The sequence below is a fragment of the Silene latifolia genome, chromosome 5 (assembly GCF_048544455.1).
Source record: "Silene latifolia isolate original U9 population chromosome 5, ASM4854445v1, whole genome shotgun sequence".
NCBI classification, from domain to species: Eukaryota; Viridiplantae; Streptophyta; class Magnoliopsida; order Caryophyllales; family Caryophyllaceae; genus Silene; species Silene latifolia.
Genome location: NC_133530.1, coordinates 33,211,219 through 33,230,220, shown reverse-complemented (window position 1 = coordinate 33,230,220; position 19,002 = coordinate 33,211,219). Strand labels below are relative to the sequence as shown.

General features: G+C 38.4%; 2 protein-coding genes across 2 annotated transcripts; one reads left to right on the top strand and one right to left on the bottom strand.

Annotated features, from left to right (window-relative positions):
- The first annotated feature begins 3,011 nt into the window (after positions 1-3,011).
- On the top strand, positions 3,012-4,189 carry LOC141655193 (uncharacterized). Its single transcript, XM_074462284.1, has 2 exons — positions 3,012-3,412; positions 3,778-4,189. The coding sequence occupies exons 1-2, from the start codon at positions 3,012-3,014 to the stop codon at positions 4,187-4,189; spliced, it is 813 nt and encodes a 270-aa protein (XP_074318385.1).
- A 5,249-nt stretch (positions 4,190-9,438) lies between these two features.
- On the bottom strand, positions 9,439-10,631 carry LOC141655192 (uncharacterized). The gene is made up of 5 exons (XM_074462283.1): positions 10,476-10,631; positions 10,113-10,383; positions 9,949-10,036; positions 9,728-9,855; positions 9,439-9,641 (listed from the first exon to the last, which is right to left on the bottom strand). Exons 1-5 carry the CDS (start codon positions 10,629-10,631, stop codon positions 9,439-9,441), a joined length of 846 nt encoding a protein of 281 aa, XP_074318384.1.
- Positions 10,632-19,002: the final 8,371 nt, after the last annotated feature.

Genomic DNA, 19,002 nt, shown 5'->3' with positions numbered 1-19,002 from the left:
ACAGCTGTATCAAAAAGCCTCTTCTACAAAACCTCCTCCTATCATACAAACACATAAACACTACCAAATCACAATCTACACAAAACCCCCAAATCCCCATATTAGGGTTTAAACAACTTAAAGGAAATACTATAAAAACGGTACATAGGTCTTACCCTCGACGCAAGGATCTCAACGGTATAACGAACGATGAAATCCGTCCTTTCAAACTCCGGGATTTGCTAACAATCCGATTAAAGTGAAGAACGTACTTTGCTTTCTCTCTTGACAATAATTTAGGTTTTGAAAAGTGTTTAGAACAATGACGGAAAAGATTATATACCTTAATCGCATAATTAACAAAACCCGAGAAATAACTCCCCGTAAATCGGCTACTCGATCGAGTAGCTAAGGTACTCGATCGAGTGCCCCCTTACTCGATCGAGTACTCACGTTACTCGATCGAGTACCCAACAGGTCAGAAACTTTTATAAAACGCAACTCACCCTTACTCGACAGAGTAAGGCCTACTCGATAGAGTACCCAGAGACTCATAAATACGGAGTATTACAAAAGCCCACTTAATAGATGGAAGGGGGAAGTCCACGGGTGAAGAAAGTGCATATGGGCCAAGGAACACGCAAAGGGAGATAAAGCCCACAAGACGGGGGACTGCGTTTTGTAAAGGGTTTAGGGAGATGTCAGGGAGAAGTTAGGGAGATGTCAGGGAGATTAGGGAGAATGGAGGGAGACGTTGTGTTATGGAAAGAGTTATTATGGAAATCATATACCTTTCCATAATCCTGGTAGGATACCTCTAGGGTTCTTACCCTATAAATAGCAAGAAAGGCGATCAAAAGAAGTCATACACAAAAGATCTCACAAGTACAACACCTCGCACTAGCAAGATTGACATTACGTCTCAATTGTAATCAAGTTCTCATTAAAAAGCTAGTACAATATTTAGCAGGGTACCGTCCCTCCCGCAATTGTTCCCACATCGGGTTTTCCGCGTCACCAAACCTTACGTGTCAATTTATATTTGGTACTTTACTTTCTCATCCAACACGTCAAACATAAACAATCAATCAAGCAACCAACGAGTAAGACCGCACTGACCTAAAACAACTAACCTGGTAAAAAATATCTAAACAGTTTGGCGCCCACCGTGGGGCATTGTGGTCGTCAATCGTTGATAATCCGAACATTCAATGGATAAACAAGTATCAGAATCCGTGTCAGGGAGCAGTCAACCGACGTTACCACCAAATTCCAATCCGGCATCAACGGTGGCAACTCAGACTCTTGGGCACGCCTAAAGGATTCCACCAGCGGCAAAAACCTCTTTGCCTCCCAAAACCCCTGCCGCCTCAGCCTCAGCCAGATCAGATAAAAGTGCAACAAGCTCAGGCCTCACCCCACCACCCAGTCCGACGCAAATCTTGCTCACTGGCATAGAGAATCTTCAGAAAGCCATGGAAAACATGAGAGAAGACCAGAGGAAAGCTGGCGTCGAAGCAAGAAAAAGAGACAGGGAACTTTGGGCACAGATAGACGTCCTGAAGCAGCAATCCCTCATGACAAAAAAAAGAGGAATGAGACAAGGCTCCAGTAGTAGACCTAACACTAGGGGCATCAGGCAGCAGGAACCCCCTTCGACGGATACCATCTGAGCTGGTAACAAGATTAGATATAACCCCAGTATCATCCGACGAAAGAATAACCCCACAAGGGTTAGGATATCTCACACCAGACAGCTGGCAATCGGCCAGCCCCGTAGAAGCTCAGTCAGATGGCCCTCCAACTGGTAACTTCATAGTAACCAACCAGACACTCGGACTAGGGTCCACAGGCAGCCCGCAGGTAAATTGGCATCAAGGAACACTCGTAACTTCAACCCCGCTAGCCGCAACGACGCATCATAACCTTCAAGAGTTGGGTTCAGGAGGTAGCATATTAAATCGCCAAGCACCGACGGGCGGACCCGGACTCGGAAGCATAACGAATCAGCAATATTTGGAGTTAAGAGAGATGCTAAGCAGGGTCCCAGGACTACCACCTCCACTTGAAAAGGCGGCGCCTGACAGTTATGCCGATTCACCATTTGTGGACGCAATATCCGTTACAGCCATGCCAAAGGGATTCACAAATCCAAATATGCCTCTCTTTGACGGCACAACAAATACCTTTGACCACATGAGCCAGTACAAGCAGAAGATGATGACAGTGGCAGCTGTAGGACAAGTCAAGGAGGCTTGCATGTGTAAAGGATTTGGATCCACCTTAACGGGACCGACACTTCGATGGTTTGTGAGCCTGCCCAACAGGTCGATCTCCACATTTACTGAATTGGTAAATGCATTTACCCAGCAGTTTGCAAGCAGCCGGAAGCCGCAAAAGCATGCATGAGACCTATACAGGATCATCCAGGGAGCAGGAGAAACCATTAGAAAATATAACACAAGATTCAACAATGAGAAGGTGGCAGTACGGGAGTGTGATGTCTCTACAGCAGTAGAAGCCTTCAGGAGGAGCCTTCACCATGATTCAGACTAGAGGAAGACATCCTAGCTAGAGCCAGCTTACCTAGCACGCCGAGCATATCCAGCACATCAGCCGTGGAAAAGTCAGGAAGAAAGAAATCTACTGGTAAAAGAGACGAAAGGTATAGGCCATATGGAAGAGGAGTCAACAGAATTGAAGAAAACCAGCAACTCCCCACCCTGGCAGAATACGGTTTCACCATTGGCATCGGGGGAATTCTAAAAGCACTCAGGGAGATGGGAGATGGAGTAAGATGGCCTAAGCCACCTAGAGAAGTCCAATCATGGCGAAAGGACAACAAGAAGAAGTGCGAGTTCCATCGTGACATTGGATAAAACACGGAAGACTGCTACACACTGCGAAGAGAGATCAAGCGCTTGTATGAGCAAGGAGAACTGAGCCACCTATTACCACGTGGGGGCAAACAGCAAGATAAGGTAGGCTCCACGAAGCCTGCAAATCCACCCACATGCACCAAAATCATAAACATGATAACATGCGGCTCAGATCTAAGTGGGCTGACGTACTCAGCAGCTAAAAGACATGCCACCGAGACCAAGGGAGACAGGCCAGCAAACTCTTGCAGAATTTCTCACAGCGATCTACCTGCTGTTGCCTTTGATGAAGGAGATATATGCGATGAACGGGAATATCATGATGCACTCATTATCATCTTGTCGATGGCTAACTGTACAGTAAAAAAGGTCTTGGTAGATACAGGCAGCTCGGTCAATCTGATCATGTTAAAAACTATAGAAAACATGGGATTTAGCGAAAAGGATTTGCAGAAGAAAACCATCCCGCTGGTAGGATTCAGTGGGGAGATAACCAACTCACTGGGCGAGTTAGTCATCCCAACCTATGTGGGAGGGGTCAACAAGCAAATCAGGTACCTGGTCATAGACGGACCCTCCACCTACAATGTCATTCTAGGAAGACTGTGGCTGCACCAAATGAAAGCAGTCCCCTCAACATATCACCAATGCATAAAATTCTCCACTCCATGGGGGTAGAAACAATACGAGGAGATCAGGAGGAAGCTAGAGGCTGCTACAAGAAAGCACTAAAATGCACCGCCAGCCCTCCAGCATAGCAATTACAGAAGCAGCCTATCCAGAACGAATACATCGAGCCCCCAGCTGAGGAGTTAGATCAGATCAACTTGGATAAGCTGCACCCTGAGAGGACTGTGCTAATTGGAGCCGGATGTACATGAAGCCTGAGGCAGTAACTAATCAAATTTCTGCAAGATAGCATGGATTGCTTCGCATGGTCACACGACGACATGATAGGGATAGACCCATCCATCATAACACATAAACTCAGTGTGGACCCAAAACACAAGCCCATCCAGCAGAGGCGGAGGAAGTTTGCAGCTGAAAGGAATAAAGTGATTAACCAGGAGGTAGACAGCCTGCTAGCAGCTAAAAAGATAAGAGAGGTGAAATATCCAAAGTGGTTATCCAATGTGGTGGTAGTACCTAAGAAGAATGGAAAGTGGATAGTGTGCGTGGACTTTACTGATCTCAACAAGGCATGCCCTAAAGACCCCTTCCCGTTGCCTCATATCGATGCAATGGTGGATGCGACAATAGGACATGAAATGCTGACATTCCTGAACGCATGGAGTGGCTACAATCAAATCAAAATGGATCCTGCAGATTAAGAGAAGACATCGTTCATGTCTGAAAGAGGAATATATTGTTACAACGTCATGTCATTCGGCCTGAAGAATGCAGGTTCCACATATCAGAGGCTGGTCAACCGCATGTTCAAAGAGCAGATAGGACGAACTATGGAAGTATATATTGATGATATGTTGGTAAAATCAGAAAAAGCCACAGATCACATGCGACACCTGGAAGAGACATTCAACACTATGAGGGAATATAAGATGAAGCTTAATCCATCCAAGTGCACCTTTGGAGTATCCTCTGGTAAATTCCTAGGATACATCGTAACCCAGAGGGGGATAGAAGCCAGCATTGAGCAGATCAAGGCCATGTTGCAATTGGAGTCACATGAAAAGCCCAAAGACGTTCAGAGGCTAGCTGGCAAGGTAGCAGCTTTAAGCAGATTCATCTCAAGGTCCTCGGACAAGTGCAGGCTATTCTATGATATACTAAGAAAGAGCCAGAAGTTTGAGTGGACTGCCGACCACGAGCAAGCATTCGAGGAGCTGAAACACTATCTCAGCACCCCACCACTATTGTTGAAACCAGAGCCAGGAGAACCACTATTCCTCTACCTAGCTGTCACCGAGGTAGCAGTAAGCGCTGTTTTAGTCAGAGAGCAGGATAAGGAACAGAAGCCAGTCTATTACGTAAGCAAGTCTCTGCTGCCAGCAGAGACCAGTTACACATCTCTTGAAAAGTTAGTGGTAGCTCTAGTAGTGGTATCTTATAAGTTACGTCCCTATTTTGAGTCCCACAACATACATGTCGTGACCAACTACCCACTGAAATCTATCATAAGGAAACCTGAGTTGTCAGGCAGAATGTCAAAATGGTCTATACACCTTAGTGGGTATGATATCCAATATGACCCCAGAACAACAATGAAATCACAAGCACTGGCAGACTTTGTTTCAGACTTTAGCCCAGCCATTCGGAATCTAGCAGACGAGGAAGTCTTGACCTTAGAAAGGGGCAGGGAGACAGAGGCATTGTTGTCAGAATCCCGATTCGATCCTACGATTCTAAGACTTTACGATCTAAAAACGCTTGACCGATCCTAGATCTTACGATTCTATTAGGGTTGTAGAATCTTACGATCCTTTTCTTTTGAAAATTTCTAGAGGTAGGATCATAATACGATCCTACGATTTTACGATCCTACGATCTGATTTTATGATAAAAAGAATAAATATATATTTCATTTAATGACATTGTAAAATATTAATCTTGTATAAGTTGTAGAAATATGCCCATAACAATGACATAAAAATTATTATTCATCAAAAATTTATGGATAAATATGAAAAAATATGTATTTTAATCTTCAATTTTATATATTTACCAATTAAAAAACTATATTTAGTTAGTTTGTAGAATCTTACGATCCTACGATCCGACTCTATCGATTCGATTCTACCTACTTCATCGATCCAAAGTAGAATCCCGATCCTGACAACATTGGACAGAGGTCTAGCAGATGTACATCGACGGAGCCTCCAACCAAAGGGGGGGCATGTGTAGGGTTAATCCTACGGTCACCACAGGGAGATCTGATAGCGCAGGCAGTAAGATGTGAATTCAAGGCAACCAATAACGAAACAGAATACGAGGCTTTGATATTAGGGATGCAGCTAGCTCTGGAACTGGGAGTCAGGTACCTAAATATATCCAGTGATTCCTTGCTGATAGTCAACCATGTGAACGACGAGTTCATAGCCAGAGACTCAAAAATGATCGCATATTTAAAAGTAGCAAAGGAGTTAAAACAGAAATTCAAAACTTGCAAACTCAAGCAAATCCCCAGAGATCAGAATGTAGAAGCAGATGCCCTACCAACTCTGGGGGTAACATTCAAACCAACAGAACTATCCAGCATTCTCATCGCACACATGATGGAACCTTCTATCCAGAAGGAAGATGAAATAGACAGGGGAGAATTGGAAGATCAGCAGGATGAACTGAAAGTTCAAGTAAGTATGGGAGCTGCTGGAGACTCTCAGACAACTGACCAGCCATCTGATCATCCGGCTACACAAGCAGACGGCTGGGACTGGCGGATGCCTTACCTAGACTGGCTACGACACAGTAAGCTGCTGGACGATAAAAAGGAAGTAAGAGGCTTCAAAATGAAAGCCTCCAGATTTATACTGATTGATGATATACTCTTCAGGAAATCAGTGGCAGGACCCTACTTACGATGTTTGGATAGGCAGGAAGCACAGACCGTATTACATGCTCTCCACAGTGGTGAATGTGGAAACCATGCAGGGGGCAGGAGCCTGTCAAACAAAGCTCTTAGACAAGGCTACTTCTGGCCCACAATGAGAGCAGATGCAGTAGAATACGACCACAAGTGTGACGCCTGCCAACGCTCAGCACCAATGATCCATCAGCCAGCAGAGCCCTTGCACCCTATCATTTATCCCTGGCCATTCATGACATGGGGAATGGACATAGTAGGCCCTCTACCTAGAGCCACAAGGAACAGGATATGGATGCTGGCGATGATAGATTACTTTTCCAAGTGGATAGAAGTAGAAGCATTCACAGAGGTGAAGGAAAAACGGGTCATCTCTTTCATAAAACGCAATATCATTTGCAGGTTTGGTATTCCATCAGAGATCATATGTGACAATGGCTCGTAATTCATCTCCAATGATGCTGAAGGATACTGTGCCAGATGGAACATCACCTTGAAAAAATCAGCACCCAGGACTCCAAAGTCTAACGGGCAAGCTGAGTCCAGCAACAAAATTATCATGGATAATCTGAGATGGAGGTTACAGGAGTTAGGAGGAAAGTGGGCAGATGAATTGCCACTAGTGCTATGGTCAGATAGAACGACGCCAAAGATAGCAACAGGCCAAACACCCTTCAGCCTGGTGTTTGGTGCGGAAGCAGTCATTCCATCAGAAGTTCTAGTTCCCACTCATAGGTATGGATGTATGACAAGGGAACTGAACATTGCAGAGATGGTCAGGAGCCTGGACACAGTAGATGAACTGAGAACAAGTGCAAAAATACGTCTGGCTGCCTACAAGCAGTCAGTAGGTACAACAAGAATGTGAAAGTCAGGCTCCTGAAGGTAGGAGACCTGGTTCTCCGTGAAGTGTTTCGGAACACTAAAAACCGAAAGGCAGGTAAATTCGCCTACAAAAGAGAAGGACCATGCCAGGTAGAAGGAGTTGTTGGCCATGGTGCATACAGACTGATGACTATGGACGGTCAAATCATACAACGCCCATGAAACATACTTCACCTGAAGAGATATTACTTTTGATAATAAGTAGATTTTAGCCTACAGAGTAATGTACCATGAAAAGCCAAATTATTTTAAGTAAAGAAATAAAAATCTGGTAGTAGGCATACTACCAACTCCGTATCCCTTTCTGGTACCTTTATTTTCTTTTAATTTTCAAACTACTATTGGGGTGGTGTGGTCTGAAAGCTTCCTGGGACCACAATGCTCTGGTACCCCATGAGATAGCATCAGGTACTTCACACAACCCTGGTAAGAATTTTTTGTTTCCAGGCTTTTCTAGGTGCATCACTCTGAATCCTAATGTCTATGGTACGTTGAAAGTGTATCTAGCAGGACTGTCAATTGCTAACGTGGGGTGACAAGGCACATGGCACTCCAACATGCCTAACCTACTTTCTCCACTAGGAGCACCCTCACCAGGCGGACTGTGGACCATACAAAAGGGAGCCTGGTTGACAGCTAGAACGCTTACCCAGCTACCCTTGATACCACCCCCTTGACGTAGCTCGCACTAATTGCAATTAATCAGGGCCCCAGCATGCATGCACACATATATGGAATGTAGGGATCTCTGTGCTACCAGACTCCTGCAACATCCCATTGGTCCTAGAATGACGATAAACTTGCCTAAAGTACGCCCATGTTGGCTCTAAAATATGATGAACACACCTTGCGTCATGAACAAGGTTAAGTAGTCAAAATTGAGGCATACGCCTAAATCAGTCAGCAGACTGACACGGCAGCTAGCTGAGTATAAATCAGCCTTTTCAGGCTGACACGACTGGCCTAAATCAGCCTCTAAGGTTGACACGACCACCCATCCCTACAATGCGGCACATGCCTGAATCAGTCAGCAGACTGACACGACAGCTAGCTGAGTCTGGGTCAGCCTCTTCAGGATGACATGACTCGCCTAAATCAGCCAGAAGGCTGACACGACAACCTCCTAAACTAAGGAAATCAAAGTTTAACACACAATATATACTTAAAACTTGCCAAACTAAGGCAAGGGGTGTTCCAAAAATCTAGCCGAAAATACAGTCTCAGAGTTTAATCGCCACCATGGCGAGCTACCAGAAAAGTGTTTAAAATATTACAAGTCTGCCACCAAAGGGCCAGACTACCAAAAGTTCATTGATAAGAAAAAACTTCTTAATTTTCGGTCACATTAATGACCTCCACATCTGGCATCTCTTCTGCCTCCTCCTGACCATCTGTTTCAGGTACAGGACCAGCTTGCGCACCCTCAGCTGCCACAACTTCCTGAGCTCCATCAGTAGCAGCATCCTGGGATAACCCTGCGTCCTCAGCAGTGGCTTGCTCCGCCAGCGCAGGAGAATTCACTTCGCCGACTTCAGGCATCAGGATACTCAGATCAGGCTGCACAGGGTACAACATCTCCAACTGCCTCTCTTCTTCTTCAATAGTCTGCTGAGTTGGAAGCTCCATAAGGGCAGCACGCATCCCGCTGATCTTTCCCCGCCAGGTAACATAGGCAACAATATTTGTGGCCAGGGTGATCAACTCACTAATCCTCTCCTCAGAACGCTTCAAGGAGTCAGAGAATGTGCTGCATACCTCCTGGGTGCGAGCCAGCTAATCAGCCCCCTCTTTCATCTCCCTCCTCGTGTCAACAATATCAGCCTTCAGCTCAGCCACCCGTCCTCTCAAATCAGCACGATGTCGCTCCAGATCGGCAAGAGACCCAGTCAGCTCCCTGTTCCTAGCACTGGTAGCACGGCTAGTAGTCTGCACTATGTTGATCATTTTCCTAATGTGGAGGGCAGACTGGAAAGCCTGGGAGTAAGGAAAAATAAAGTTAGCAGGAACTGAGGATAAGTGACTCGGAATAAGTGCAAGATGGAGGATGCTTACCGAAAAAGCGTTATGCACATTATTTTCAGCCATCTCCTCTGGAGAGAAGTCTGAGGACATCTCCAGTGAGGCATGGAAGAGCAGCTGATCAATCTCAGGCCATTAAGGCACTTTTTCGATATTCCCAAAGCCCTCTGGGAAGTGGGCAATAATGCCATGACTGGCAGAAGCACGAGGGCTGGCAGGTGGAGTAGGAGGGTGTCGACACAGCGGCCTAACCTCTAAAGGCTCAGGCTGAAATGGGCCGGAGGAGGTGGGCGGTGACTGGAAGGAAGCTGCAGAAGCACTCCTCTTGGAGGCAGAAGCTACATCAGGACTGAGTCTAAATCAGCCTTTTGCATTGTATAAAGTGTAAGATTTTTTACACAAAATATGGAGTATATATTCTTACCAAGATAGACAGATCTTTTGATGTACAACAAAACCAAAGTTGGTTTGTTTTTGTTTTTGAATTCTTTCTCAATTTTTGTCATTTGATCAACATAATCACCAAAAACTTTACAACACAGTTGCTCATTCCTGAAAAAAAAATGGTGTTTATAAGATACATGTTTTGTTAAAAAAGAAGAAATTTGTTTACACAAACTACAAAATAAATAGGTAGTGTATTACTCATAGTTTCCTAGAACGATTGTCTTCCTCTTTGTTCCATCACCGTTGAGTTTGATTGGGTAAACATGTTCAAGTTTTCCAATAACATCTGTATGGTAAGACATTTGTTACTTAAAATGAATTTTGTCAGAAATTTAGGTAGAGATAAGGTGAAAGATGCATACCAACATAGAGTTTATCCGGCATTGCGCCCATAGCAAAGTCCTTGAATGTGTAGAAGGTATGAACAGTATGAGGAATGTCTGGAATTGGTACTGGTATGACCTTTGTACTGTACTCGAACCAGATCTTGCATAGATGATATGTTGCCATGTCGTAGCCGAGTCTGTTGAACGAAGTATTAAATTTCCTTATCTTATATGTGTCACCTTCATTGAGCACTTCTAAGAAAATCTTCACCAAACTCTTCTTGATTGTTGCTTGTATGGTATCTCCCTGTTAACAACAATGTTATTTTAGTTTGATACGTAAATTAAACATAAATGGTGGAGTAACATGTTGTAAAAATGAAAAAAAGGTGAGCATACATTCTGGTCAGCAAGTATAAGTTCTACGCCTTGTACCACAGATGGATTCTTGTCCGATGTTCGTAGCCACATACGAATTACCCGGACCTTGATTGACTCCGTCCTTGGAGTAGTCTCCGTGATGCTTGAAATTGGAATTGCTTCATGATTTGCCATGTTTATGAATATTTTTTGATGGTGTAAATGGTATAGTGTGATGTTTCGTTCTGTTTATTTTATATATGGTACAGACTTGCAGTTGCCCTAATTAGTGGGAAAAACTGCTGCTAACTTCTCTTGAGCACTACTCCACTCCTCCACTATGTTTGTAACTGAAGTATAACCATTATTCTTCTGGAATGTTCTGTTCATGCTAGAAATCTAAAAGCCTGGGGGATGTGGATTGAGCGATATTGGCCCAAGAGTGCAAATTTGAGTTATTATCGTAAAGCATAAATTATGATGAAAATTAGGCCGTTCTAATAAACTTGTTGACACGGATTTTTCTTGGTAGCCTGACATTGCCACCTTCCGTAAGTGGAAAGGCGGCTGTTAGATAGTTGCCGGATATTTTTGCTCCAAGGAAATTCTCGGTGATGATTGGCGGTCTGACCAGATCTGAGAGAATATTTTAAACTATGATTTAAATTTTTGGAATGTATCATTTTGAAATTATTTTGAAATTATTATAATAGTTCCATAGTTTTGGTAATTATTAAAACGAATATTTTTTAATGCTATTTTGAAATTAGTTTTTTCTTTAAATCTTTCAATATTTAAATAAAGTATTTGATTATCGATATTTTTTATTATGATATTTTATTTACATTGGCTATTTTTATGTGATATTTAACTTTATTAAAACTTGTAATCATTAAGTATTTAGATTTGTAATCATTTTGGCTATTTTTATCGTTTTGCAAATTATAAAAAATTGAAATTTTGTAAGCTGTATAGCTATTTTTATGATTTTGCAAATTATTGTTTGGCTATTTTATTATGTAGTTTATTTACAATTGTCTTTTTTTTAAATAGTAGTTAATTTTCTTGTATATGTGTGAAAATTGTATTTGTAATTTGGTAATTATTGTAATGTAAAATGATGTAGTTGATTTTTTTTTGTAAATTTATTGGGGTATTCTGCATAATTAACATATTTTTGGGCGAATAATTGAATCAGTCTCCTCGAATTGCATGAATAATTTAATCAGTCGGCGCGAATGATTAGATGAGTACGAAGCGAACAATTACGCAAGTAACATCAGAACAAACTATTTGGCAATTAAATCCGTACTTTTGTATGTGGGACCCACAATGTCGAAATTGGAAAAAAAAATTGTTTTGATGACGTGGACGCACATGAATGCGTTAAATGTTATTGTATTTATTAAGATATAGGTAGAGATAAGGTGAAAGATGCATACCAACATAGAGTTTATCCGGCATTCACTACTACAAATACAGGCTATATCAACGGTCAAAAACCGTTGTTGTATAAAAAAGCGGACGTTGTTAAAGTGTCCGTTGTAAAAGGTTTTAACAACGGTTGGTTTTCTTAAGGAAACCGTTGTTAAAAATATTAACAACGGTTTTAAGTATAAAAACCCGTTGTGGAAAGTGTGACTCAATTTTGGGGGGAAAGTTATAACAACGGGTTTTAATATACAAAACCGTTGTTATAACTAAAGACAACAGGTTGTTTGTAAATAACCGTTGTTGTTTGTTCTTAAAAAATAAAAAAAAATTAAATTAAATATTACTAGATGCATGCATAATTACGGCCCGTTAGAATTCCGATGCATGCATTATTCGACATCTTTGTACATATGAACGGATAATATGGAATGAGAAGGGTTAGTAATAAGATTTGAAGCAGCATTGAGAGATATGATGATGATTATGGCACAACTTCCTAACATATATATTAATTAAAAAACAACTCAACCCACACATTGCTTAGTATAAATACATTGTATTATCTCAACTAACATTTCCATTATCTCAATATATACATCTCCAAACCCTAACTGCTAAAACAAACTCTACTTAATCTTTCAAAACAAACTCCAAATACTCCAACAAAATGAATGATTTCATCCTTAAGACTCTTACCATGATCGAGAACAACAACAGCTTCATCCGCCGGTTCCTCCATATTGAGGAAAGTTTCAGGAGCTACCTTGCGGATGCTCGATCCGCATCAAGCACGCCAAAGAAGATGGCTTGACGGAGCAAAGCGATTGCGGCTATATGACGATATAACAAGCTGCTGAACGGAACCTCCAAATAGCCAAGGAGGAGAGGACGGATACGATAGAGCAGAATAAGATCCTCTATGAAAATATAAGAATTGCATTTTTATATATGTAATTTTTTTTTTTAATTTATGTATTTATAAATATATATATATATATATATATATATATATATATTAATTATGTTTATCTTGCTTCTTTATCTTGCTTCTTCATTGTTTTACTAACTAATTATGCGAACAATACTTAAACAAATAACATAATGGTCGATAAAAACACATACATGCAAAAGAAATAAATAGAAAAAGAAAATAATGACGATGAAACTAACAGTGACGGCGAGATTTACCTGATAAATACAGAACGTAAGAGACGATGAAATCAACGATGTGGCGAGAAGATAAAGCGCGACGATGAGAAAGAGAGAAAGAGAGAAAGAGAAAGTGTGTGTTTTGTGTTTGTTTGTCTGCTGTGTTTGTGTTTGTGTATTAAGGGTTGTGTTTTGTGGTGCGCAGACTTGTTTGTGTGGTTTATAGTATGGAAGGTATTGACAACGGTTATTAAACAACAACCGTTGTGAAATATGTTTTAACAACGGTTGTAAAAAACACCCGTTGTTAAATAAGTTTTAACAACGGGTTTCAAAAATAACCGTTGTGATTACTTTTCATTAACTTTGCGCCAAATTATTAACAACGGTTGTGCATGTGTGACCCGTTGTTAAAACTAATAACAATGGTTTTTATAACCATACCCGTTTTAATTGATTTTAGTAAAATTCGCGCCATACATTCTACAACGTCTATTGTGATTTTCGTGAATAATCGTTGTTAAAGGGGCGTTGTAGTTGCCTGGATTTGTAGTAGTGATTGCGCCCATAGCAAAGTCCTTGAATGTGTAGAAGGTATGAACAGTATGAGGAATGTCTGGAATTAGTACTGGTATGACCTTTGTACTGTACTCGAACCAGATCTTGCATAGATGATATGTTGCCATGTCGTAGCCGAGTCTGTTGAACGAAGTATTAAATTTCCTTATCTTATATGTGTCACCTTCATTGAGCACTTCTAAGAAAATCTTCACCAAACTCTTCTTGATTGTTGCTTGTATGGTATCTCCCTGTTAACAACAATGTTATTTTAGTTTGATACGTAAATTAAACATAAATGGTGGAGTAACATGTTGTAAAAATGAAAAAAAGGTGAGCATACATTCTGGTCAGCAAGTATAAGTTCTACGCCTTGTACCACAGATGGATTCTTGTCCGATGTTCGTAGCCACATACGAATTACCCGGACCTTGATTGACTCCGTCCTTGGAGTAGTCTCCGTGATGCTTGAAATTGGAATTGCTTCATGATTTGCCATGTTTATGAATATTTTTTGATGGTGTAAATGGTATAGTGTGATGTTTGGTTCTGTTTATTTTATATATGGTACAGACTTGCAGTTGCCCTAATTAGTGGGAAAAACTGCTGCTAACTTCTCTTGAGCACTACTCCACTCCTCCACTATGTTTGTAACTGAAGTATAACCATTATTCTTCTGGAATGTTCTGTTCATGCTAGAAATCTAAAAGCCCAGGGAGATGTGGATTGAACTGATATTGGCCCAAGAGTGCAAATTTGAGTTATTATCGTAAAGCATAAATTATGATGAAAATTAGGCCGTTTTAATAAACTTGTTGACACGGATTTTTCTTGGTAGCCTAACATTGCCACCTTCCGTAACTGGAAAGGCGGCTGTTAGATAGTTGCCGGATATTTTTGCTCCAAGTAAATTCTCGGTGATGATTGGCGGTCTGACCAGATCTGAGAGAATATTTTAAACTATGATTTAAATTTTTGGAATGTATCATTTTGAAATTATTTTGAAATTATTATAATAGTTCCATAGTTTTGGTAATTATTAAAACGAATATTTTTTAATGCTATTTTGAAATTAGTTTTTTCTTTAAATCTTTCAATATTTAAATAAAGTATTTGATTATCGATATTTTTTATTAAGATATTTTATTTACATTGGCTATTTTTATGTGATATTTAACTTTATTAAAACTTGTAATCATTAAGTATTTAGATTTGTAATCATTTTGGCTATTTTTATCGTTTTGCAAATTATAAAAAATTGAAATTTTGTAAGCTGTATAGCTATTTTTATGATTTTGCAAATTATTGTTTGGCTATTTTATTATGTAGTTTATTTACAATTGTCTTTTTTTTAAATAGTAGTTAATTTTCTTGTATATGTGTGAAAATTGTATTTGTAATTTGGTAATCATTGTAATGTAAAATGATGTAGTTGATTTTTTTTTTGTAAATTTATTGGGGTATTATGCATAATTAACATATTTTTGGGCGAATAATTGAATCAGTGTCCTCGAATTGCATGAATAATTTAATCAGTCGGCGCGAATGATTAGATGAGTACAAAGCGAACAATTACGCAAGTAACATCATAACAAACTATTTGGCAATTAAATCCGTACTTTTGTATGTGGGACCCACAATGTCGAAATTGGAAAAAAAAAATTGTTTTGATGACGTGGACGCACATGAATGCGTTAAATGTTATTGTATTTATTAAGATAAGATAGCATTGTACGTTGGAGGTTATTTTAGTCTTTTTTAAAATATTTTTGCAAAAAAAAAAAGAGCAATGTAATCCAATCCTCTTTCTCTCTCTGACTGCTTCCATATTTTTCTAACTCTTCTCCATCTTCCTCCATCATCCAATTAATGGATCATATTCTCCCTTAAATTTTTTAAGTTTTCGCGCCTAAAGAGACTTCTCAGGAGCCTATTTTTCAGGATACTGACACAACAAAATTGGATGGGCTGTAAGTTAGGACATATACCTATTTCTATCCCGTCTGCATGTCAAAGTAAAACTTATTAATAGCCCAAAATTTTGTACTCTACATATCATATTACAAGCTAAACATGTAGATTTGATTTCCTATGCATTTAAATTTGTATTATATTTATATGTTATCTCCTTTATAAAGAAACCATCACTAATTTATTATGTAAATCTTTGTTTTAGTAATATGGACTATGGAGCATATTATTTAAGGATGTAAAAACAACTAGTTTTAAACCCGTGCAAAATTGCACGGGTATGTATTTGGGCCAGTATTAATGTTTTTGGATGTATATTTGTTTTTGCATTTCTATTGTACTTATCTAGTTGGTCTAAATGATACTCGGTAGCCTATCATTGTCATCTTCCGAATTCGGAATGCGAGACTGATAGTAAAGTTGCGAATTTTTGCTCCAAGTACATAAATCTTGATGATGAACAAACTTTCTATCTGATTTGAGAGGATTATTTTTTCTAAAAAGAACATATTTTAAATTTTTCGACTGTTAACTTATCGTGGTGTTATTATTAAAAAAATATTTATTACAACAATTGTGAATTATCTATTAAAAAAAATTAATTAAAAAATTTTAATCACTTGTAAATTAAATTAAAATTTATTTGTTTTTTTACAGTAAAAATAAAATAAAATTTGCTTTAAATTCTAGTTGAAGACTAAATTAACTCGGTTGCCTATCATTGTCACCTACCATTTTCGGTGTCCGCGGCTGATAGTTAAGTTGCCGAGTTTTATATTTCAAGTAAATACTCCGTGATAATTGATTTTTTAAACAAAAAAATTTGTACCATGTAATTTTATAAAATTATGTTGTGATGTTGTTGCTGCATGGTACAATAATATTAACCAAAATACATGAATATTTTATACTCCAAGTAAATACTCCGTCAAGATTTATTTTTTAAACAAAACATATTGTACCATGTAGTTTTAAAAAATTATGTATGTAATTCATTTGCGTTTTATATTTGATCCCGTATATAAATGTTATTCCTTCTTGAAATTATGTAATTTTATTATTATGTAATTTTGTTTTAAAAATTATGTAATTCAATTTCATTTACTCGCATTTGTAATTCATTCTGCGTATATGTTATTAATTTTATTTACACGGAATGTATAAAATTATTTCATAATATTAATTCATAGAACTTTTTCATAATATTATTTCATAGAATTTGTTGTAAGACGAAATTTATCGCATGTTTGAAAAAACGGAAATCTGAAGAAATAAATACATTGCACACTCACGGGTCCCACCATAACATGAATTTCCAAAAAAAAAAAATTGCAATAATGACGTGGGGTGCTGAGGATTGAGTATTGTCTTTTGTATTAATATAGATAAGATTATACTCCCTCCGATATGTAAACACTTCCCTAAAACGGATGAACCAGACCAATGTAAACATACCATATTTGGCATGAAAAATGACAAACTTACCCTTACATCCACTACTTATTTACAACTTTACCATCCACTCACCCACTCACCAACTACTTATTTTTTTTTTGAAATTGTCATCTCATTAATAATCAACTAAGCGTAGGTTACAATGAAGATAACAAATAGACAAAGGAAAATCAAGATTGCTAACGTAAAAAATACATTCAAAATAACTATCTAAATACTGGTAATGGTGTCTTTAGCTCCAAAATCATAAATTTCTTGAATCTATGAATAATCGATGTCTTTGCATCCTTCTTGATGGAGGGAAACAGTGTAGCCGTCTTGATGTATTCATCCACGAAACAAATCTGATAATCTTCCCGTCGATTAAAACTTATTATATTGATAACAATCCCACGAAAAAATGGAAAAACCCCGAAAGAAGGGACGGAACAACAGATCTCACCAAAAGGGAGACTATTATTGAAAATAAGATAGATCTGCATAATATTAGTTGTTTAAGAAAGCTTTTGTGGGGCTTACCATCGATGGATGATCGATGGAAGCCCCCGAATAATAATGGAGGCTAGGTTTTTAGAGAGGGTTTATTTTAGAGAGAGAGGGGGAGAAAAAAACTGTTTATTGAATCACCAACTACTTATTTAATCCACCCAAACTCATGTGGCCCCAATCAATATTTCCTACTTTACCCCTCACATTTCCACATTTTCTTAAATAGCCACTTTTTGCTTATGTTTACATCTGTCTGGATCGGAGGGAGTATATTTTTTCTATTAGAAATAAAAAAGTGAAAACATTATTTTAATAATTCGTAAATCGTCTTTTTAGATGTTTGGAATATTTTTTTTTACCGATTTTCGTTTTAAGGTCAATACGCGTTTTAATAAGATTATCCAAGTAACAATTGTACAATTAATGTCATGAATTAATTGCATCACATGATATAACATTATTATGTTATTTTTAATAGTAATAAAATAACTTAACTTAAAATGTTTTTAATGGTAGTAAACTTTTTTTTAACTCTTATTAATATTATATTTAGTAGCTTATAACATTAAATTGAAATACATTTCATTTATGCAAGTAATTTAATTGAGAGCATCTCCTTATAAAATAAATCTAAAAAATACCGTACTTTAGCATGAGAACTACACTAGTTTAATTCTAATTCATGTTAAACAGATTCGAGAAGAAAGGTACATTTTAATGTATGGAAGCAATGATATAGACTGGATACGAAATTTCATAAGTGAGGCACATTCAATATCATGTAATCTCCCTGTCAATATAAAGATGGTTTATATGGGAAATAGCCACAACAAAGACCATGGTCGCAAGGTGCAGGATGTGATCATGACGGAACAACTAAGCCATTGTTTACCTGAATCAAGTAGAGCATATTTTTGGTCACGAATTAATAGCATGATAGAATCCAAAGAGAAACTCGGAAAAATAAATGATCCTAGTGATAAATTATTACATGAGATTTTAATTTTCAGAAGTCGTGAAGAATGGATTTTGCTTGCAAAAGGATCAACAATCATAGGACATGTGTCGGGTCGAATTGCCTTGACTGTCCTTGCAGAGGTACAAAAATGGAGGACAACGTTGTTCAAATCAGAAGTCCGCTTTAATACTTAGCAGTTTGGACGGATTCGATAGAATCTGTTTGATTGGGAGATTATAAGATTGTACAAATAAATTGTAAAGTATATTGTTACACTTGAATAATATTTCACTAATAATTAGACATGAACCATTTATATTTTTGAATACCTAAATTAAAAGTTATCTACATAAAAAAAAAAAAATTATTCATTCACATTTCATGTTGGACATAAACTTGCGCAAAATTCTAATTTATTATTTTAATTAATAGAAATAATCTAAAAATATACCTCACCTTCACATATTAATCCAAGCTATACATACTATGATGCTTATATCTTTTTGTATTACGATATCAAAAATTTTTCATTGATTTGCCACATATTTATAT

Bases quoted from the DNA above. Each gene is read 5' to 3' on its own strand.
- LOC141655193 (XM_074462284.1), top strand. From the start codon at position 3,012: ATGATAACATGCGGCTCAGATCTAAGTGGGCTGACGTACTCAGCAGCT. The intron at 3,413-3,777 runs GTACCTGGTCAT...TCTGCAAGATAG, and splicing joins GGGGTCAACAAGCAAATCAG to CATGGATTGCTTCGCATGGT.
- LOC141655192 (XM_074462283.1), bottom strand. From the start codon at position 10,631: ATGGCAAATCATGAAGCAATTCCAATTTCAAGCATCACGGAGACTACT. The intron at 10,037-10,112 runs GTATGCATCTTT...CTTACCATACAG, and splicing joins GCCGGATAAACTCTATGTTG to ATGTTATTGGAAAACTTGAA. The intron at 9,642-9,727 runs GTAAGAATATAT...GTCCTGATGTAG, and splicing joins CAAAAGATCTGTCTATCTTG to CTTCTGCCTCCAAGAGGAGT.